The sequence below is a fragment of the Magnolia sinica genome, chromosome 4 (assembly GCF_029962835.1).
Source record: "Magnolia sinica isolate HGM2019 chromosome 4, MsV1, whole genome shotgun sequence".
Lineage (NCBI taxonomy): Eukaryota > Viridiplantae > Streptophyta > Magnoliopsida > Magnoliales > Magnoliaceae > Magnolia > Magnolia sinica.
In genome coordinates this window covers 107,900,930-107,925,556 of record NC_080576.1, presented here as the reverse complement: position 1 = coordinate 107,925,556, position 24,627 = coordinate 107,900,930, and the positions used below count along the sequence as shown (strand labels likewise).

The 24,627-nt window shown below is 37.1% G+C and overlaps 1 protein-coding gene across 1 annotated transcript; it reads right to left on the bottom strand.

Moving 5' to 3' along the window:
* Positions 1 to 13,057: 13,057 nt before the first annotated feature.
* On the bottom strand, positions 13,058 to 15,167 carry LOC131243713 (metallothionein-like protein type 2). Its single transcript, XM_058243236.1, has 3 exons — positions 15,013 to 15,167; positions 13,946 to 14,029; positions 13,058 to 13,238 (listed from the first exon to the last, which is right to left on the bottom strand). The coding sequence occupies exons 1-3, from the start codon at positions 15,075 to 15,077 to the stop codon at positions 13,145 to 13,147; spliced, it is 243 nt and encodes an 80-aa protein (XP_058099219.1). The 5' UTR covers positions 15,078 to 15,167; the 3' UTR covers positions 13,058 to 13,144.
* Between the last annotated feature and the right edge of the window lie 9,460 nt (positions 15,168 to 24,627).

The following is a 24,627-nucleotide window of genomic DNA, read 5'->3' as shown; positions in this document are numbered from 1 at the left end:
GAAGAAAATGTTGAATCAATGGTTTTATCGAATTCCGAGAACATCGAACGGTTAACAGCAAGTTTTTTTCCAGCATCTGCATACTCACGCATCGAAGCACTCTCTCACTATCCAGTTCTATGCTTGCCTGTTCAGAACTCGCAATGGTTTCCACCAGCTTTCCATCTGATTCCATGGCCTTCTCATTTAGAACAACATCGATCCCAGTAGCTAGATCGATATTTTTGCATTTCGCATCTCCACCCACATCTGATGTAGAATGAGTGGCCATTTGAATTTGATCAACCTCATCGGTCATCACCTTTTCTATGTTCCCTACAGCTGTTTGAGTCTGATTAACCTCATCCATCGCTTTGTCTTCCATCTCCACCACAGCCAAGTTACCACCGTCTCCTGCAGCAGCTGTCAGGGGATGTCCAACTTGCTTGATGGGAAGAGCATCTCAATTTTGGCCTTCTGAAACAGAGGAATGATCCTCAACCAGTAACTTGGATTCAACATAACTATTACTATTTGCTGCAATATCTTCTTCACCTGCAGCTTCAACATGGTTTCCTAAATCACAAGCTTTATCTACCTCTACAACTTGAACATCATTTCTAGAATCACCTACTGGATGATCAACTGGCATCTTCTCCTCCCTAGTCATTGAATTCAGAATGGCAGTCCCTTCAAGACCCATGTCAGCTTGAAAAGGAATAGAAGGATTTTCGACCAAAGCGCCTATCAGGTTGTCGCTACTCCCAACAGGGAACTGATCTTCACTAGCATTAATCTCTTTGTGATTCTCACTGTCTAACAGAGTCGTCTTTTCCTCATTCACAGTGGCACACCATTATCGGATAGGCTCATATTCATGCTAGTAACAAACACGAAATTAAAATTTAGATCGGGTAACACAGACCTTGTTAATTCCATAAGCGTACACACAGCCCCTCTACAAGCTGCCACATCTCTCAAATTGGCATGTGTGCCAAACAAGAAATCCCCCATCAGGTGGGCTTGCTCGTGTATATGCGCTGTCACCAAAATAGGCATGTACCACCATCGGGTACACTAGTCTATGAAACAAATGGATGACTAGAAAGAAAGATATTCGGCCAACTTTCTTCGGTCATCTATTTGTTAGGTACACTTTGCATAGCCCACATGAAAACTATGGCTTGATCTTTTCGCGAGGGATAATATACACACAGGGCCTGCTTGATGGAATGCTTAGATTCTTGCATGCATATGCCACATTAGTATATGTGATCGCTTGTAGAGAAACTGATAGATGGTTTGGATCTCAAGCATGTACCACAATCCATAATGGTACTATGTGGCTTCTAGAGTTGCTAGGATATACAAGCATCACAAGGATACAAATGAGGATTCTGTGGATTTTCTTGCTTTCTTTTTTATTTGTGATGTATGCATTTCTATTCCCCAACTTCTTAGAGGGCATTATTGCAATCTTCTCTTAGGCACTTCACAAATAACCAAATTGTGGAAATTCATCAACCATGAATTTGTATATTTGCATCCAGACTGTCCACATCTTGTGCTCATAGTTGATAGAAAGTAAGCTGAAAATTACATCCATCAAATGATTCGAACCATCCATTTTGTGGTTGATGTCATACTTGGGCAGAGTGTTGGACCATGTAAACCAACAATATCTTTGCATCAATACCATGGAGTTTAATAAACTAAATGTGTACCAGGCGATGTTGGGTCATTGTTGAATCTTGAGGAGGCTCAGAGACTTGTTCTTGCTCGCCTTCTCTCCCTTTACATCACTTTCAAGATAGGGAAGAAGTGGAAGACATAAGAGATGCTTGGGGACCAACACTTCTATATACAAGGGACTCTTAAGAACATTCAGCCCATCAAGGTTCCTTAGCCCTCAAGTCTCTATTCTTTTAGAATGCCCACACTTGCTAAGACCCCACCACATGAGTGTCTATGATCAGCCCATACTATGTAGGATATGATCAAATCATAAGTGGGGCTCACAAACATGCTCATTAGTTAAGATCCAACAACTTGATTCAATCTATTTAATCAAATCATTGATCTATGATGGCCCACTAAACGGACAATAGTCTTACATTCTCCTCTTGAGCCACATAGATCGATGCTTTACTTGTAAAAATGAGTTAAGTGTTAACTGACAATAGTCTTAGTATTGATTCCCTAGTGGGGGTGGCTAACAGTGAAGTGTTAACTGACAGTGGGGTGTACTAACAAGCTATAAAAAAATTGAATTTTTTTTTTTAAAAAAAGGAGTTTGGAAATATTTTTTTATATTCAATTTTCTCATACCATGGACGAATCCGGGCCATTTTAGGATGCAGTCCCAAAACTCAATCAGATCCAAATCTCAAGTGAAACACACAAGATCTTGTTTTTAGCACGATATAACTTTGTGTTTAGCATCTCCAAACTTTAGTGTCAGGTTGATTTTGTCTAAGAGGTTTATATGGTACCTAGCTTGTTGTTTGGTTTTTGGTTTAGAAACTTGACACTTACATATGTTTCATATTAGTCGAAGCTCGAATTGTTTTAATTTTTAAATCTTGTTAATTTTGAAAAGCTTCTCCATATTTATCTTTTTCATTTAAATGCATTTCAAATTGTATTGGATGGAATCAAGGTTTTATTGATGTTAAGTTTTACCTACTTGTCTCCTCTTTTATTCAACTATGGAATGTGGGTTTTTTGCATGTGTGTGTGTGGTTTCTTTTGCAAGAATAATACTTGATTTATATTTGATTCCAGGTAGATCTCCTTTTGTCATATGGCTATGAAGATGACTTAAAAGCCCTTATCCCACATGTCTCTCGACACTACCAATGCGTTCTCATGTCTGCTACTTTAAGGTATGGTATCTCAATTCTGTGTACTGGATTTGAAAGCTCATTCCTTTTCATTCATCACTTACTACTACCAGCTTTTAAAGTTCATATCTATGTTCTTGTACTACTTTAAAAAAAAGTTCTTGGAATACTTTAATGGCTGTCAATGTCAATAGCCTTAAATGGTCATGTAGAAGAAATCAATTATACCTATTTACAAGTGCGGACATGGTCCGATGATCCAGCTTGTTGATCTGATGGACCACACCTTGGATGGAATGTGCTCCAACCAATTCTGGTTAATTTTTAACCAAGTTACTGATTAAAGTCAGCCAAGTTGGATGGAGTTGATCTGACTGGGCCAGTTTTTTAGTACACGATAGTTTTCAGGATACTGCGTTAGTTGTAGTTTATCAGCTAACTTAGGAAACTGTGCACAGGTTGCAAGCTGGGGTGCTTATCTGTTGAAAAGAAATGTATTGGCAATGTCCTTTGCACTGAGGGACTCACACGAGGCACAAGTGCAATTTGCTTTGGAAAGAGGTGTGCCTACCAAGGTACCCCTATTACTAAACTTGTTGCCGCTGCATGCGATTGGAACTTGGAACCGTAGGGAGCAACCTAGATCTAAGTCTCTTCATAACTTTTTATTGATTTTATGCATGTCTTCTATATTCTAGGACTTTTCTGGCAGTTGCTAGTTGACCTTCCAGCACTGATACAACCAGATATGGTTATTCATCTGGGATTTCTTTCTGATGGATCTACTTACACTTGTTTACATCAAGAAAATCTTAGCTCCGGAAAACATCTATTAACATCCTTTTGGAACTCAAGACTGTAAAAGATATTCATAAGATACTGATGTGCGATGCTCTTCACACTGTGATTGATTGACCTCATTGGTGGAGCCTGTACTTCTCTTCTTATAATTCTTCCAAAAATGTCAACAGTGACTAGATTTGGTGTTATCTATTAATACCTTTAAAGTATATGGATCTCTAATAACTTTAACTTCCAAGAAGCATTTAATTTGACAGGGTGCTATTTGCTTTAAAGTATAGGTGGATGTTGTACATTCCTGTATTGATTACTCAAGCATGACGGTTATGCGCATTCTTTCAGGTGGATGTTGCATGTGGGAGGGTTGGAGCTGCATATTTCAGATTCAAGCATCTGGTACGTCTCTTGTCAAGAATGCACATGTGTAGTTCATCAAACAATACATTATGTGATATCGTGTGCATGATATCTATGTTGTAATTTCCCTCATGTATTTTGCTTAAAATCCATGTTTATGCATGATTCTCATGCATTAACATGGATTTGGGCTAAAAAAGATCGAAATGAAAAATTTGAGAAAACAGAGGAGATTTTCTTTTATAAAGTAAGTATTTGGGACCAAGTGGTTACGTATTTGCTCCATTAAATTTGCTCAAAATTAATGGAGCAGACCCGGATGTGCGTCGGAGCTATCCGGATGAGCAGGGGTCCCTGGAAGGTGGGAACCGCTGTTATGACCATGATGAAGTTGTCCATTTCTTATAGACAGCATTGGAGGGGCCTGGCCATTTGGACAGGCCGTGTTTATGTATTTGATCGAAATTAATGGAGCAAACCCGGATGTGCGTCGGAGCTATTCGGAAGAGCGGGGTTCCCTGGAAAGAGGGAACCGTTATTATGACCATGATGAAGCTGTCCATTTTTTATGGACAGCATTGGAGGGGCCTGGCATTTATGTCGGATGGCCGTATTTATATCTGTATTTGCTTTGCAGGGACCATACCCTTAACCTAAACCAAAACCTAAACTTGAACCAATACCTAAACTTGAAAACCCAAACATAAACCCGATCCCGAACCCAAACCCGATTTCCTAAACCTAAACTTTAACCTATTCTCAATTCCCTAAACCTATGTCTTATAACCTAAACCTAAACCTAAACCTAAACCTAAACCTTAACTTATACCTATAACCTATAACCTAAACCAAAACCCATGACCTAAAACCTTAACCTATAACCTAAACCTCAACTTTAACTTAAACCTATAACCTAAACCTGAACATATAACCTTAACCTAAAACCTAAAACCTAAACTTAAACCCATAACCTAAATGTATTCTCAATTCCCTAAACTTAAACCTACACCTAATCCTAATCTTAACTCCCTAACCTAAACCTATACCTAAACTTGAAAACCCAAACATAAACCCCATCCCGAACCCAAACCCGATTTCCTAAACCTAAACCTTAACCTATTCTCAATTCCCTAAACCTATGTCTTATAACCTAAACCTAAACCTAAACCTAAACCTTAACTTATACCTATAACCTATAACCTAAACCAAAACCCATGACCTAAAATCTTAACCTATGACCCAAAATCACAACCTTAACTTAAACCTATAACTTAAACCTGAACATATAACCTTAACCTAAAACCTAAAACCTAAACCTAAACCGATAACCTAAATGTATTCTTAATTCCCTAAACTTAAACCTACACCTAATCCTAATCTTAACTCCCTAACCTAAACCTATACCTAAACTTGAAAACCCTAAACCTTGACCTATAACCTAACCTAAACCTATACTTATAACCTAAAACTATTCCCAAATCCCAAAACCTATTACCTAAACCCATTCTCAAATCCAAAACCTATAACCTAAACCTGAACCCATTATCAAATCCCAAGACCTATAACCTAAACCAAAACCAAAACCTATAACCTAAACCCGAACCCATTCTCAAATCCCCAAAACCCAAACCGATATCTAAACCTAAACCTAAACCTAAACCTATAACCTAACCTCAACCTAGACCTAAACCTAAACCTATAGCCTAAACTCAAATCCCTAAACCTTAACCTAGACCTAGACCTAAACCTAAACCTATAGCCTAAACTCAAATCCCAAAACCTTAACCTATAACCTAACCTAAACCTATACTTATAACCTAAAACTATTCCCAAATCCCAAAACCTATTACCTAAACCTAAACCTAAACCTAAACCTATAACCTAAACTCAATTCCCTAAACCTAAACCTAAACCTATAACCTAAACTCAATTCCCTAAACCTCAACCTAGACCTAATCCTAAACCTATAGCCTAAACTCAAATCCCAAAACCTTAACCTATAACCTAACCTAAACCTATACTTATAACCTAAAACTATTCCCAAATCCCAAAACCTATTACCTAAACCCATTCTCAAATCCAAAACCTATAACCTAAACCTGAACCCATTATCAAATCCCAAGACCTATAACCTAAACCAAAACCAAAACCTATAACCTAAACCCGAACCCATTCTCAAATCCCCAAAACCCAAACCGACACCTAAACCTAAACCTATAACCTAACCTCAACCTAGACCTAAACCTAAACCTATAGCCTAAACTCAAATCCCTAAACCTTAACCTAGACCTAGACCTAAACCTAAACATATAGCCTAAACTCAAATCCCAAAACCTTAACCTATAACCTAACCTAAACCTATACTTATAACCTAAAACTATTCCCAAATCCCAAAACCTATTACCTAAACCTAAACCTAAACCTAAACCTATAACCTAAACTCAATTCCCTAAACCTAAACCTAAACCTATAACCTAAACTCAATTCCCTAAACCTCAACCTAGACCTAATCCTAAACCTATAGCCTAAACTCAAATCCCTAAACCTTAACCTATAACCTAACCTAAACCTATACTTATAACTTAAAACTATTCCCAAATCCCAAAACCTATTACCTAAACCCATTCTCAAATCCAAAACCTATAACCTAAACCTGAACCCATTATCAAATCCCAAGACCTATAACCTAAACCAAAACCAAAACCTATAACCTAAACCCGAACCCATTCTCAAATCCCCAAAACCCAAACCGACACCTAAACCTAAACCTAAACCTAAACCTAAACCTATAACCTAACCTCAACCTAGACCTAAACCTAAACCTATAGCCTAAACTCAAATCCCTAAACCTTAACCTAGACCTAGACCTAAACCTAAACCTATAGCCTAAACTCAAATCCCTAAACCTTAACCTAGACCTAGACCTAAACCTAAACCTATAGCCTAAACTCAAATCCCAAAACCTTAACCTATAACCTAACCTAAACTTATACTTATAACCTAAAACTATTCCCAAATCCCAAAACCTATTACCTAAACCTAAACCTAAACCTAAACCTATAACCTAAACTCAATTCCCTAAACCTCAACCTAAACCTAAACCTAAACCTATAACCTAAACTCAATTCCCTAAACCTCAACCTAGACCTAATCCTAAACCTATAGCCTAAACTCAAATCCCTAAACCTTAACCTATAACCTAACCTAAACCTATACTTATAACCTAAAACTATTCCCAAATCCCAAAACCTATTACCTAAACCTAAACCTAAACCTAAACCTATAACATAAACTCAATTCCCTAAACCTCAACCTAGACTTAAACCTAAACCTATAGCCTAAACTCAAATCACAAAACCTTAACCTATAACCTAACCTAAACTTATACTTATAACCTAAAACTATTCCCAAATCCCAAAACCTATTACCTAAACCTAAACCTAAACCTAAACCTATAACCTAAACTCAATTCCCTAAACCTCAACCTAAACCTAAACCTAAAACCTAAACTCAATTCCCTAAACCTCAACCTAGACCTAATCCTAAACCTATAGCCTAAACTCAAATCCCTAAACCTTAACCTATAACCTAACCTAAACCTATACTTATAACCTAAAACTATTCCCAAATCCCAAAACCTATTACCTAAACCTAAACCTAAACCTATAACCTAAACTCAATTCCCTAAACCTCAACCTAGACCTAAACCTAAACCTATAGCCTAAACTCAAATCCCTAAACCTTAACCTAGACCTAGACCTAAATCTAAACCTATAGCCTAAACTCAAATCCCAAAACCTTAACCTATAACCTAACCTAAACCTATACTTATAACCTAAAACTATTCCCAAATCCCAAAACCTATTCCCTAAACCAAAACCAAAACCTATAACCTAAACCCGAACCCATTCTCAAATCCCAAAACCCAAACCTCAACCTAAACCTAAACCTAAACCTATAACCTAAACTCAATTCCCTAAACCTCAACCTAGACCTAATCCTAAACCTATAACCTAAACTCAAATCCCAAAACCTTAACCTATAACCTAACCTAAACCTATACTTATAACCTAAAACTATTCACAAATCCCAAAACCTATTACCTAAACCTAAACCTAAACCTAAACCTATAACCTAAACAATTCCCTAAACCTCAACCTAGACCTAAACCTAAACCTATAGCCTAAACTCAAATCCCTAAACCTTAACCTATAACCTAACCGAAACTTATACTTAAAACCTAAAACTATTCCCAAATCCCAAAACCTATTCCCTAAACCAAAACCAAAACCTATAACCTAAACCCGAACCCATTCTCAACTCCCAAAACCCAAACCTCAACCTAAACCTAAACCTAAACCTATAACCTAAACTCAATTCCCTAAACCTCAACCTAGACCTAATCCTAAACCTATAACCTAAACTCAAATCCCAAAACCTTAACCTATAACCTACCCTAAACCTATACTTATAACCTAAAACTATTCCCAAATCCCAAAACCTATTACCTAAACCTAAACCTAAACCTAAACCTATAACCTAAACTCAATTCCCTAAACCTCAACCTAGACCTAAACTTAAACCTATAGCCTAAACTCAAATCCCTAAACCTTAACATATAACCTAACCTAAACTTATACTTAAAACCTAAAACTATTCCCAAATCCCAAAACCTATTCCCTAAACCAAAACCAAAACCTATAACCTAAACCCGAACCCATTCTCAACTCCCAAAACCCAAACCTCAACCTAAACCTAAACCTAAACCTATAACCTAAACTCAATTCCCTAAACCTCAACCTAGACCTAATCCTAAACCTATAACCTAAACTCAAATCCCAAAACCTTAACCTATAACCTAACCTAAACCTATACTTATAACCTATAACTATTCCCAAATCCCAAAACCTTAACCTATAACCTAACCTAAACCTATACTTATAACCTAAAACTATTCCCAAATCCCAAAACCTATTACCTAAACCTAAACCTAAACTCAATTCCCTAAACCTCAACCTAAACCTAAACCTAAACTTATAACCTAAACTCAATTCCCTAAACCTCAACCTAGACCTAATCCTAAACCTATAGCCTAAACTCAATTCCCTAAACCTTGACCTATAACCTAACCTAAACATATACTTATAACCTAAAACTATTTCCAAATCCCAAAACCTATTACCTAAACCCATTCTCAAATCCAAAACCTATAACCTAAACCTGAACCCATTATCAAATCCCAAGACCTATAACCTAAACCAAAACTAAAACCTATAACTTAAACCCGAACCCATTCTCAAATCCCCTAAACCCAAACTGACACCTAAACCTAAACCTATAACCTAACCTCAACCTAGACCTAAACCTAAACCTATAGCCTAAACTCAAATCCTTAAACCTAAACCTATAGCCTAAACTCAAATCCCAAAACCTTAACCTATAACCTAACCTAAACCTATACTTATAACCTAAAACTATTTCCAAATCCTAAAACCTATTACCTAAACCTAAACCTATAACCTAAACTCAATTTCCTAAACCTCAACCTAAACCTAAACCTAAACCTATAACCTAAACTCAATTCCCTAAACCTCAACCTAGACCTAATCCTAAACCTATAGCCTAAACTCAAATCCCTAAACCTTGACCTATAACCTAACCTAAACCTATACTTATAACCTAAAACTATTCCCAAATCCCAAAACCTATTACCTAAACCTAAACCTAAACCTAAACCTATAACATAAACTCAATTCTCTAAACCTCAACCTAGACCTAAACCTAAACCTATAGCCTAAACTCAAATCCCAAAACCTTAACCTATAACCTAACCTAAACTTATACTTAAAACCTAAAACTATTCCCAAATCCCAAAACCTACTCCCTAAACCAAAACCAAAACCTATAACCTAAACCCGAACCCATTCTCAAATCCCAAAACCCAAACCTCAACCCAAACCTAAACCTAAACCTATAAGCTAAACTCAACTCCCTAAACCTCAACCTTGACCTAATCCTAAACCTATAACCTAAACTCAAATCCCAAAACCTTAACCTATAACCTAACCTAAACCTATACTTATAACCTAAAACTATTCCCAAATCCCAAAACCTATTACCTAAACCTAAACCTAAACCTATAACTTAAACTCATTTCCCTAAACCTCAACCTAAACCTAAACCTAAACCTATAACCTAAACTCAATTCCCTAAACCTCAACCTAGACCTAATCCTAAACCTATAACCTAAACTCAAATCCCAAAACCTTAACCTATAACCTAACCTAAACCTATACTTATAACCTAAAACTATTCCCAAATCCCAAAACCTATTACCTAAACCTAAACCTAAACCTAAACATATAACCTAAACTCAATTCCCTAAACCTCAACCTAAACCTAAACCTAAACCTATAACCTAAACTCAATTCCCTAAACCTCAACCTAGACCTAATCCTAAACCTATAACCTAAACTCAAATCCCTAAACCTTGACCTATAACCCAAACCTATCCCTATAACCTAACCTAAACATATACTTATAACCTATAACCTAACCTAAACCTTGACCTATCCCTATACCCAAACCTACACCTAATCCTAAACTCAACTCCCTAACCTAAACCTAAACTTGAAAGCCCAAACCTAAACCCGATCCCGAACCCGAACCCGATTTCCTAAACCTAAACCTTAACCTGTAATCAAGTTCCCAAAAGCTATAACCTATAACCTAAACCTTAACCTAAACCTAAACCAAAACCTATAACCTAAACCTTAACCTATAACCTAAACTTAATTATAACCTATAGCCTAACCTTAACCTAAACCTAAACCAAACCTAAACCTATAATCATATGGTGAGACCATTTCTTTTGTGTCAATTTCTTTCCTCTTTGAGTTTTTTTTTTTAATTAATTAAGAAAAAAAAAGTAGTTATACGTGATGCACTTCTTTCACTGTCTTTCTTTTCTCTAATGGGCATTCTAATTTATGAATGACATAACTGTTTGTAGGATGATGGAATATACGAAGCTGCTGAAATTCGGTGAAGTCGAGCACATTTCTCTAATGAAGCCAAAGATTTGTATTTTCAGCATTATTTTATTTGTAACTGTAATTGATTATAATTGTAATTAATTGAACGAAGGATTGTAATTGTAATTGAATGAATGAAGGATTGTAATTGTAATTGAATGAATGAAGGATTGTACAGGTGGTATTTGAATGTACAGGTGGTATTTGAATGAACAGGTGGTAATTGAATGAACAGGTGATTTAATTTTTCAATGTACAAAATAGCTACGGATACTGACCGTAGCCACTAGTCAGACAGGTGTAGCCTTTTTAATTGGCACATTGCTACGGACTTTCAACTACAAATAATATCCGTAGCTGTTTGAAGTTTTTGCTACAGATATAATTGCTATGGATTATATTTGTAGCTATTTAACATATAGCTACGGATTAAATCCGTAGCCAATAATCAGATATGTGTAGCCTTTTAAATTTTGGCCTATTGCTACGGACTTTCAGCTACAAATAATATTTATAGCTGTTTTTTTTTTTTGCTAAAGGGGAAAACGCTACGGATTTAATCCGTAGCCATAGGTTCCAGACCTATCGTTATGGCACCTACGACGACGGTCGTGTTACGGACTACCTACGGACTTAATCCGTAGCTTTAGGCCTATGGCTACGGATTAAATCCGTAGCCTTTGCCCTTTTTTTTGGTAGTGTCAATAAGTAGATGCCTTCACAAGCAAAGGATGCGGGTTGACAAAATTCCAACTCAAGTAAGTGGATGTTTATCCCCACTTGAAGAACTCTTACCTTTCAATTATTTATTGTTTATTGTTTTTTATTTATGTTTTTTGTTTGATATTAATTTTAATTGGATGAGTCATGTTGGAATTTCTTACTAGGCCTAGCAAGCTTATATTTTATTAATGGAAAAGTTGTACATATGTAATAGATGTTAAGCCGGCTGTGCAAGAGCAGGAGGACCTGGCTAAACTTATGGATAACCCACGGAATACATGGCTGTATTTAACGGAAGAAGAATTAGATACATTGGATTAATTTTAATTCATTAATTTGATTCATTTGAACATGTTTATTTCTAGGTTTTAGTTATGCTTCTAACTATTTGTTTAATTAGAGATATGATATTGGGTTGTAATTGGGTGTGATGCTCTTGAACATGGTTTTAAATTATTGTTAAATAGTTGATGATTATTACATCAAATTAAGGTTATTGTTAAATAGTTGATGATTATTACATCAAATTAAGGCCCCAACTGGGTAGGCTAATGGACATTTTAATTGAAAATTTATGAATTTATCTAGTTTGATTTGAGGTGTGTGAATGTTTGTAAATAGAACTTAGAGTAGATTACTTAAACATAGTTATGACCTCTTAATAAACTACAGTTTATTAGATGAAGTACACTTAGTATAGAAGTCGCAATGTGAAACTTGGGCCTGGGACGCGCAATCGGTGCTTGAATTTTGGATCGTGACAATTTCACTCTTTTACTTACAAGTCTAAGCTTGACCTGCCTACCCAATAGAGATAGGATCAAGCATTTTAGTTTGATTACTCTTTGTGAGAAACAAAAATCCACACCGTCCATCCCCTTTACCGAATCATGTTAGGACATGAGCTCAAAAAATTAGCCAAATCACTCTAATGTTTGTGAGAAGTCCAAGGCTATGATAACCATATATCACAGTGGGCCCCTCATAGACCTAGCCTATGCCGAGCTTGGTACAGGCAGGCGTAGTTGCCAATCCACGCCCCGAAAAGGATGGATGGAGTAGTTATAACACAAACATCACGGTGGGCCCCATTAAGCTTTGGGTTAAGGGGAGCCGTCCAAATTGCGTCGGAATATTGGGCACCAACAATTAAACCCAAGAAAATAAATGCAAACCAACCACATCCATCACAAGACACGAGCTGCTAATACTGATATTTCATACAAGAAAATAGACATGACAAACAACAACTCCAGTGACGAGGATTGAGAGACATGGTCGACAAAACTAAAGGCTGTGCTTGCATCACGAGAGCCATAGCCCACTTATTCTCAAGTTAACATTTTGAAGTCCTAAGACACTATCATAACAGACCCATATGAGATTATTTCAAACAGTTGGAGCCTCTCATTTGCAGGTGCATGGGTCACAGGTGCAGTTAGATCCGCATTTGCAGCCTCCATTCTCGGATCCAGCATTCATCTCAGACCCTTCAAAGTATCTGCAAATATCAATGCATTCCACAAGATCAATGAAATAAGAAGCATGAGTTCCCACCCATGAAATAGATTTATTTATTTTACCTGATAAGGTTGTCAGTGTGTACTGGTGTCCCACGGACCCGACCCAACTTTAGAGTCGGTTTGCATCTCGGAATCGGGCCTATGAACTAGATCCGACAAGAAGGATTAGGTCAGATCAAGTCGGGTCCATTTCGGGTTAAGCAAATTTCATTGATGACAAGGAGGCCATTTGCAAGATATGGCACGTGTCAAAGTGGCACATGCATGTATGATTTAAAGCCATCCATCAACTGGCCCACCAAAAAACTGCTCTTATTTGACCTGAACCAACTAGAAACCTGGATCCAAAGAGGGTAACTAGACCTGGCAAGACCCGAACCCTGCAAGCTCAGGGCAATGGTCCAATACCCGACCCATTGACGGCCCTCATTTTCCATGCAATCTGAACGTACTATCCTTAATGGGATGGAACTATCAATTTGTGGGGTGGAAATGTCAATTCCATCTTCTTCTTTTCTCTTCACAGTGCACACCACCCTTTCTTCAAAAAATGAAGATAATACTCCTCCATTTTGGAGTGAAAATATCAATTTCTGGGGGTGGAAATGACAATTTTCCTTTTGTTATTCTACTGGAGAGAGAGAGAGAGAGAGAGAGAGAGAGAGAGAGAGAGAGAGAGAGAGACCCCTTCTGAGGAGCGACCCCAACAATCATAGTTTCAGTGGTGGTGGTTTCTCCAGAGAGAGAGAAATCAGGATACATCTTGCATCTGCCAAAATTTTAAAAATAAAAATACAAAATGTTAGGAAAAATATAGAAATTTTTAGACCCACCCTTCTGATTTGCACACACCTACTTACCATTTTGGGAATTGACATACTATACTTTTATATTGTTTCAGTTCCCAACATAGAAAATGGGTGTACACAAATCAATCAGGTGGGTGTAAATATAAATATCTACTCTCTTAAGAAGGGGACAAAAACACATCTTTAAAAAATCAAAGAAAAAGGAAACCCAACGCTTAAATTCCATGCAAGATTTTTCAGAGTTTAAATAATTAAACTAAGAGAAGCTAAAATCCATAATGTGTACATCAAAATTCAATATATTGCAACAAGAAAATGAATAAATTCCATAAAAATAGCTTTTCTAGTTTTACCCAAAATAACCAAAATTCATATTTCAATATAGAAAAAAAAAAAAAAAAAACCCCCACCTGAAATCTCATCCAAGAAAACACAACCAAAATAAACTAATTTTACCCAAGGAGCATTTCTTAATGCTAGACCCACCAAAATCCACCGTACAAGTGGAACGGTAGAAAGTGGATCAGGACCGTCCATCTAATTACTAGTGGCCGCTGTTTCAGATGGGCCATGGTTCAAAGACCATGCTAATAAGACAATCCTAGCCATCCCTTTCTTTCTAATGGTCCATTTGAAGCACAGATATCTGTTTTGGATGAAATTTTAACCATGGCCATCCATGAAAAGGACCCACTTGCTAAAATCACATGCAAAGCCAACCAACACAAGAAAAAATGAAAGAAGAAGAAAAATCATCGACCAACATCCTAAAAATTTCAAATAAAAAAATTTTTAAAAATCCAGAAAACATGTAAAAAAAAATTTCTGAAAACCCAATAATCTCATCAATCCATATCATGAAAATTACGAAAAAAGAACATAAAATAAAATTTCCCAAATTTTAAAATACAAAAAATAAAAGGGCCTATGGTAGATTTTGTACCCTCCACAACCAGAGCCGCACTTGCAGGCAGATCCACACCCGCAGTTTCCACCACAGCAAGACATTTTTTCTAGGAAATGAAAGAAAAATGCAGTAAGTGATTAGAAGGAGAGGCGAAGCTTTAAAGACCACAACCACCGTTGTTGAGCGAGTAATACGTTTGCGTCCATACCTGTATTTATAGGCAGGGGAGGAGAAAGACTGGCTCTATCCACCGTCCACGTGTCGCAATCTTAAACCATGCAAAATCCCTGCATATCCGTCCAAGTAAACAGTCCTCCACGTAACCATCCGTGTCACCTGGGAAGGAACATTAAATTAAGGAGAGTTATTTAATACTCTGACAGAGTATGACACTTGATACACAGGCACTCCAAGACTGTAAATATACGCTATCCAAACGGATCAAATTTAGTAATATACAGTAATTCCTCTCATTCGTGTATACTGTTTTGGATTTCATTTTCATTTTAACCGTTCAATAAATATCCACCAATCGGATGATCAGATCATCAAATGAGATTATTTTTTGGTTAGCGATAAATCCAAATTGTTATCGTAATGGGAGCATTTTAATCTAGATAATTGTATAACATGTATGCAATTTTTAAATAAAATTTGTAGATGCAGGTGTATGTTCCATCATTTTCTACCAGAGTATTTAAAATTTTCTCTACAAGCATTGTACAAGGCTCCTTAATTGGGCCTTCTTTTCCATACATCCAACATCCACCGGGTCGCCGCCCCAAGGCCCAGATGCTGAGTGTTTGGACGATCAAAACCGTTCATTTTGTAAAAAATAAGCAATCTGGACCACCCAAGAGACATGCTGAATGGGTGACTATGATCATCACTATCGGTGGATGAATTTAAAACATTTGAAAGAAAAATTGTGATCAATATCATTTGAATTGAAAAATAAAAAGCTAAGGGCCTGTTTGGGAGCATGGATTTGAAATCCTCCCATTGTTCCGCGCTTAGATTGGAAATCAAAATCAACTTTAATCCAAAAGTAACTATGCATGGTATATTTATAGGAATTTAAATTTAATTATTAAATCAACTTTAATATATCTAATTAGTGATGTATGTAATGTTTGATACAATGGTTGTAATAAACCCGCTGACAGATATATGCTTTGCTCAAAAATGATGAAATTTCGAGTCTCGGATGGACCACAAGCACAAGATCATGTCTAACTGACAAACCAGTAATTTTTAATAGTTAATTTATGGGGACTATTTGAAATATGTTGGTCATCATATTCAAGTAATTATAGTGATGCAATTGATAATCAAATTGATTTGGAATATCGTTAGTGGGTCATGTGCCCAATATAATATTAGTATGGTAACACTCATGTTACGCATGCAACTCTTGAAAGGATTGTAGATGTAATCCAAGCTCTCACCTTGCATTTTAAAGTCCCTCATCGGAGGGATTTGAACCCCGGGATACTTTATAGTGCCAAACAACTTGGGGAGATTTCAAATACCCCAAGTCCATGGTGCCAAACCACTGTTAAGATCATCAATGAATATTTGTGATAGAAAAGTGATCTATTTACTATAATAGAATATATGTTGAATAAAATAATGGTAGGGCCATTTACTCTCTCTCTCTCTCTCTCCTCTCTAGAATTAGCAATAGAAGGGTTTGTACTTAGTGTTAAGGAGACTTTTGGAGGATGTTAAGCTTTTTCATGATACGAAATTTTAGGGATGTATTTATAAGCTTGTAAATCTTTGTCACCCAGCTTTATTTGTTATAAAGGTAGTATTTATAATAATGCTTGTAAGTTAAACTCCAAACAATACTCACAATATGCTTAACTATAAAAAAAAAAATTATTAATCGACTATATTTTAATTTGATTGTTTTCACGTTTACACGGTCTAAATATATGTAATTATCATGTCTTATGTTATCATACTCATACCTTTTTACGTGATGATTTTAAAATCAATTATTTAATCAAATTTGATTTGGCCGGCCATGCTACTCAAGTATTTCGATTTTTAATATAACATTAAGAATCATAACCCCACTTGAGAACATGATCGATCATCCAATATAGCATGATTTACCTAAAATTCTTATATATTAATAAATCAAAGCAATCAATTAAATCCCTTTTAAGACCCTATGTCCTTTTGAGTACGAGAAGAAGTGAAACAAGCATGGAAACTCACAATACACACTGGGACAATGAATCTCTACCATGGATTTTGATACTAAAATAGTTAAATCTAATTTGACCTTCCAAATCTAATTAATATATACACACGTGTGCACTTACATATGTACACAAACAATGCCCCATAATAGAGGCTCATCATAAGACACAACAATCACCCAGTATATAGCGATCCTTGAATTGAGCCATTCCAACTTATCTATCCATGATGGTATTTTAGATCTATGAAGACCTCAATAAAGCTCCTCAATGAATCCGTCCAATCATATTCATTTTATGTACACACAATAATAATAAACAGCAGTAGACAAAATATTAATGAAAAAAAAAACTATATAATTTATTAAACTAAAATGCATACATTCTAACACTTGATCTTAAGTAATGATAAGAGTAAAATATACTTATTTTTTAAGAATATTTCATTAAAGTAAAAGGCTTTGATACTTTGGTTGGGTGTTATACTTAATACTCCGGTGCTCCATGTTTTGTCCAATTCATGGCACCCTATTCAAATAGATCATAAACCAAACACTTCATTAAGTTTTTTTAATGTGAAGATTGGTTTACATTTAAGGGATAGTTGAATATGGAATAATAGTTATCTACCATGGATCTCAAATCTCGACGGTTCATTTCAAGTTACATATGCTAGTCTGTCATGTGCACTCTGGAGTATCAACCATCGCATTCATACAAAATCTCAAATAATCTCATGAGATTAAAATGCTCAGGCAGTTCCTACAAGGAGATAGAGAAGAGGAAACAAGTCTCATACATCACATGTGGTCCCACTAGAGGACATACCTTGTATAAAAAATCACATGGCGGCCTTTCAGTAATTTACATTCGGGTTGATCCATCAACTAAAAAGCAAGGCTAGCAGGGCCTTTAGGCACCTGATATGGTACGAAAAAAGCTTGTTTGCACTAAAGATGTGTATATAATGAGAGGAAAGAAGCGGCAATAAATTCTAGTGTTAGGTTTTTTTTCTGTTTTGTTAGCTTGTTAGTACACTCATAGTCAATTCACACATCATTGTTAGCCACCCTCACTAGGGAACCGATACTAAGACCTCAGGTTAAAACGAGGTATCTTTCACTCGGTCTAACACTTGAGCTATGGACCTGGGTGTAAAAGGAAAGAGGAGTTGGGGTGACAGCAGTGCACAACTAGTAGAATCTTGCAACTAAGGATTAGACCAACATGGATTTTGGCCAAGTCGCCATCCATTCAATTTAGATGCATTGCATGTGCTCCCTCACTCTAATCGCCACGTACTATTTTTTTTATTAGGAGAGATTTGCTAGAATAATCCCCGCATATTATATTTACAATGATTTTTTGGACATGAGTTTTTTTGTGGTGATTCAAATCATTTGCATCAAGGCTATGACTTTCGAAGGGTGGGATTTTTCCGTTTTTTGAAAAAGATTATTAAATTATTATTTTAGCCATTTATTTGATCATTTGACCTTTTGTTTTCTTCCTAATGTAGAGGGAATCATTGAGGGGATTGCGTACTGACAGCCTCCGTAGGAAGGTGGCTACTGACAGTTTGTTTCATCGAAGCTTTTTATCAATTTTTGATATAATTACAGGGCATGAGCTTAAAAATGGGAGAGATCCAAATCTCGAGTGAACTACACTACAAGAAAACAATGGCAATTGAATGGCCACCATTAAAAGCTTCTTTATTTGTCTTCCAGCCTTTGATTAGGTCATGTACGAGCTTCTAAGAAGTTTTTAATGGTGAGTATCCAATCACCACTCTTTCCTACGGTGTTGTCCATATGAGATTTGGAAAAAGTATTGAAAAAAAATGAATGAAAAGCATCCACAGAATACGTGTATCATGATGGACCAACAGATCACTGTAGGTAGCCAGCTCACTATTGTTGCCGTCTGTAGCAATCCACGTCCAATAATTATATAGTTGAAATATTTTGGTTGGTGACTTTCTTTTCCCTACCCAACATCTATTGGGAGGTTTAGGGTATAGAGTCTAGGGTGTGTTTGGTCCTTGGTATTGAATGGTATTAGACGGGATTAATATCATTATTGCATAATTATTGCGTGTCTGAAATAACATGGTAATCTAATTCCATGTTTGGGATTAAAAATTTTATTATAAGAAAACATGGGATTAAGCAAAATCATGTTTGATGGACCATGGAAATTTAATCAATGAACCAAATTCATAACTGATATCATTCACTTGTATACATATATAACATGTCACGTGTAAACAGTATATATTAATGGACGGCATGGATAAATGCATGCATCAATGTGATGCCACACATGCAGTGGATTTCAAAATCTACGGAAATCCAGTGAGATTAAATGCAATTCCATCCCACCTAATCCCAACCTCCCTCTGACGTTCACGGGAACAAATGCTATTAACCATTGAAAATGCCCCGGTAAACTGCCGAGCCCCAGCGATATCTCAGGAAGTATCATGTAAACCTCTTCATATGTGGACCTCACCATGATCTATTCCCTCAGATAAGAAACATTTAAGATGTCTGTTGTACAAAATATTAGCCTTAATGAAAGATCTACACCATGGTGGGCCACACATAGACCTATGCTTGCCATCCATCCCTATTTTACCACTTGGTGTGACCCATCTCAGTTATGGATCTGGCTTTATTTTTGCACCGGAGCCTATAATCGAGGTTAAAACCTGATGGACGGAGAGGATTTTAAGTATACAACATGGTGGGGCCCGCAGAGCCTGGGCTGCGTAAAACAGGTGGGTATAGGATTAGTGCCGTTCCCCTTCTTCGAGGCCTCAGACAGATGAAGGAATTATACGGTCCTTGTGCATCAGAAGGTGGATAGCATACTCGTTCATCAGTTTTGGATAATTGGTGCTCATGGTTTGCTGATCCATACCGTTGATGTGATATGACTAGTATGATCCAATAGTCTCAGCCTTCTATAATCTTGATCATTCGATCTATGTGCTCTCACAGAGAGAGAGAGAGAGAGAGAGAGAGAGAGATTACAAATAACACCATTTGATTGTGGACTACTTCAGATCAATGGTTTAGACGCTAGAAAAAGAGGACCCTACATATGTAAATGGACGGCTTGTGATCCTGTCCATGTTCTGACGCATCAAAACCGCACAGTTAATTCCTCGAGAAAGATGGCATGTCATATCATTGAAAGTGACTTGAAAACATCACCTCGTTGAAATACTAAACGATACGCCTAAGATGGAAACGGATTGGCTACTCCACCTGCCCCCAGCCCCGTGGCTGATTGTCGGTGCTGTGGGCCCCACTATGATATATGTATTTCATCCATGCCGTTAATCCATTTTTAAAGATCATTTTAATACTTTGTATGTGACATTTGTTTTTCACAGAGTCTAAGTCTACGTGACCTAATCAATGGGTTGGATGAAAAGTAATACTGCAATGGGCCCTAAGAAATCACCACTATTTTCCTGCGGTGTGGTCTACTTGAGATTGAGATTTGTATCATTTTTGGCTCATGCCTTAAAATAATCAGCCAAAATGAATGAAATGAATGTATAAAACACACACATTGGTAGGACCCACATATGCAATGGGTGTTTATGTGACCTCATCAATAAGTTGATGCCAAAGAAATATTATAACAAGCTTTAAGGTCCTGTTTAGGTGCATGGATTTGAAACCCTCATCTTGTGTTTGGCATCTTAGATTGAGAATAACTTTAACTCAAAAGCAGCTATTTATGGTATGTTTGTAGGGGTTTGAATTTAATTACTAAATCAACTTTAATATCTCTAAGTAATGAACTTTAGTAATTTTTGACACAATATTTATAATAAGCTTGTTGAAATATATACTTTGTCAAAAAATGATGAAATTCCAAAGTCTTAGATAGGCTACAAGCATAAGATCATGTCCAAGTGACTAACTAACGATTCTTAATCGTTGATTTACATGTACAATGTTTGTACGATGCTAATTATCATATTAAAGTATTTATAGTGATGCAATTAATAATCTAATTATTTTAAGATATCATTAGTAGGCCATATGTCTACTAAATTAATAGTCTAGTGATACATATGTTACACATACAACTATGAAATTGATTTTAGATGTAATACCTTGGATTTCAAACCCCCCGAGAGGGGGATTTGAAACTCCCTTAAACCCCAGTTACCTTATGGTGCCAAACAACCCAATGGATTTGAAATCCTCTCAAATCCCCCCAAATCCATAGTGTCTACGGATCCCTTGGCATATTTCACCCATGGTATTATTATTCATCTTGTTTCTCATGTTGTGATCCACCTGAGCTTTGAATTTTCTTCATGTTTAGGCTTCTAGTCAGAAAATAAGCCTACAAAAAGAATGAGCAATGTGGGCTCAACGCCCAGCAGCACCTAGTTGGGTGGTATTAGGGTATGTTGTCCCTTGGGATTAAGGTAGATGGAATTGTAAAAGTTACAATAAATACATATGTAAGGTATTGTCCCCAGATTAAGTTTATCCCATGTTTTCTAATACTATACTTGAAATGTATACATTAAAGAATAAATCGCATGACTTACTTTCAAATTGCATTTGGATTAAGCCTTAGATGAAGCAAAAATTCATCATTCATGGGATTAGTAATTCCATATGACACTTTTTAAAACTTACAAAGTTAATTTTAATCTCATCTGACATTCCTTCCGAACTTACTATTCTGAAATTCAAAGTGACATTACTAATGCAATCCCGTTTAATACAACATAATACTACTGTCCAAACAGGCCCCCAGGGTCACCACCCCATCCGCTTCCCAACTGCTGTAGGAAATTTGCTTCCTTGTTGGATGAGCCGTTGGATGTGCTACACTCGTCATGCATCAATGGCTCCTTCCTCCCTTAAAGTCATCGGATGCTCTATCTTCTGCAGATTTAGGCACGTACAACAGAGGGTCCATTTACACGTGGCAGAACATCTGTCCCACGAGTAGCATCATCACTAGAGGCATCTTTCTTATTATATCTAGGCCCTTTTCTCTTTTTAAAGAAAAAAATCTACACCATTGAAAATTTCGAGGCATCATTGAACATTTTCAATCAAAAGCATTGGCATATTCCACCATAATTTATCTAACTTTAGTAGTAGTGAAAGACCGTAGACGGACATGATCTTATGATAGATGAACGGTCAGATACAACCACATGCATGCACCGTTTTTTCCGCAAGTGTGTCAATGTGCAGGACATCTAGTCCGTGCAAAAGGTGCACTCAGCATGAAGTCGATTTCAAAATTCACCCGATCCTCTGATCAAGTGGGTCACACGTGACAACTTGATTAGATCGTTTTCCATCCAATGATATTGATGATGTGGCCCACCTAAGGCGTGTACCGGCTTGATTTTCCTACCAATGATATTGATGATGTGGTCCACCTTTTGCAAGGTTCTGATGTCCCCAACTAAATCGAACATGCAGTCCAAGAGGAGGCCCACTAATTGGACGGTCCAGATATTTTTTGGTGGGCCACATCAGGAGTTGTACACTTGGCATCTATTAACTCAAATTAAACCGACGAGACTGTCATACCCACTTCCTCTAATTCACAACTCCAAAATCCAATTGGTTGAAATATCCTAGCCTCTGATTCGTGGACACTTGTTTGATGAAATAGGACTAATGAACAGTTTCCATCCTCAGCCGTCCAATAGATGTCCACCAATCTGATAGGCAGACAGCCAAATAAGCTCAAATTTTTTGTCAATCCTACGTATAAAATGAGACCCATAATATAGACTGTTTATTTTGAATTGCTTAAATTTGATTATGTAATTTCCAAGTGGCCGCGTATGATTTATCACACTCTACCAGAGTATCAACCTTTTTATCTCTCTGATAAAGTGATAATATCTTGATTTCGATCACCACTATCTACCAAGTCAATCTGGGCCCCACATCTCTCACTGGCTTTGTCAGCATTATAATCATGAAAAAGGAGATAGAAGGTGAGACCTGCACGGCTATTCGTCCGATCTTAGTCTTTTATTAGTGGTGGGCCCTTGAAGTCTCTCATCCTCTCCTCGTGGAGGTGCTTTGGATGTGACGAAAGGAACATGATTTTCTGTCCCTTCATTTATTCAAACAAGGGTTTTGGTGGGGTCCACCACATTCGTTGACGAATTAAGGATATATGGAGCTCAGATGACAATATCATGAAAAACGAGGCCACACAAAACGCCAAGCGTCCATCAGTTGTTTACTTTTCAAGTGGTGGGCCATGCCAGGGTGAGGACTGTAGCTCTTGTGGGCCACAAATCATTTCCTACATCTCAATTGAATCTTGAGATCAGAAGGCCATGCCATTTCAGTGGACGCTTCCTTCCATTCCTGAATGGATGTGTGTGTTTTATCCACGCCATCCATCCATCCATTTTGCCAGCTCATTTTAGAGCATTAGCCCAAAAAGTTAAGTAGATCCAAAGCTCGGACCACACTGCAGGAACAATACAGGGAGATTGAACTCTTACCGTTGAAAACTTTTTGCGCCCACAAAAGTAGAAGTGTGGGACGGCCTCACTTGATGTATTTCCCTTACATCCTTGCCGTTCATCAGTTTTGGAAGCTCATTTTAGAGCATGATGCAAAAGAATGAAGCATATCCAAATCTCCAATCGACCACACCATAGGAAAAAGTGGTGGTGATTAACCATTACAAACTTGTTGTGGATCAAGCTGATATTTGTATGATCCCTTAATTCAAGTCTTTATAACATTATCAACAGGTTGGATGGAAAATAGACATTCCAGTGGGCCCAAGAATTTTTTTAATGGTGGATATTCAATCACCAGTGTTTCCTGTGGTGTGGTCTACCTAATATTTTAATCAGCTTCATTTTTTGGGTCTACTCTAAAATAAGCTGTAAAATCGGATGGACGGTGTGGATGTAAGGCAGATGCATCAAGTTGGGCTCCACATTGGGATCCACCCACCTGTGTATCCAGAAGTGTGGGTGCTAATGGGACGGGCGGCCCTAGACATTGTAGGACTAAAGGCTTGAACCCAAGACTTTATTCGATGGTTCGTCCCAAGCCAAGATAAATGGCCCAGGCGTGTCTATTGGCCTGATCCAATCATCAAGTGGGCCGCTGCTGTGCAGAAAATAAAGTTTAAAGATACTTGTTAGTGGTTTTCATTAAAATAAAATATACAGTTTAAATGGACTTTTGAATCTTGGTCAATTTGGATGACTAGATCCATTTATATGAAGTAACACATCATGCATTAAGGGAAGGGGATGCCCTAAAAAATTCTTAAATTGTATTAAAATCCTTAATGAGCTGGGGCTTAGTTTTCCAAAGTCCGACCAAGGGCTATATCTAGGCCAATGATGAATAGCCTGGTGCAGCCTGTTGGTCAATCCAACCACATCAAGTGG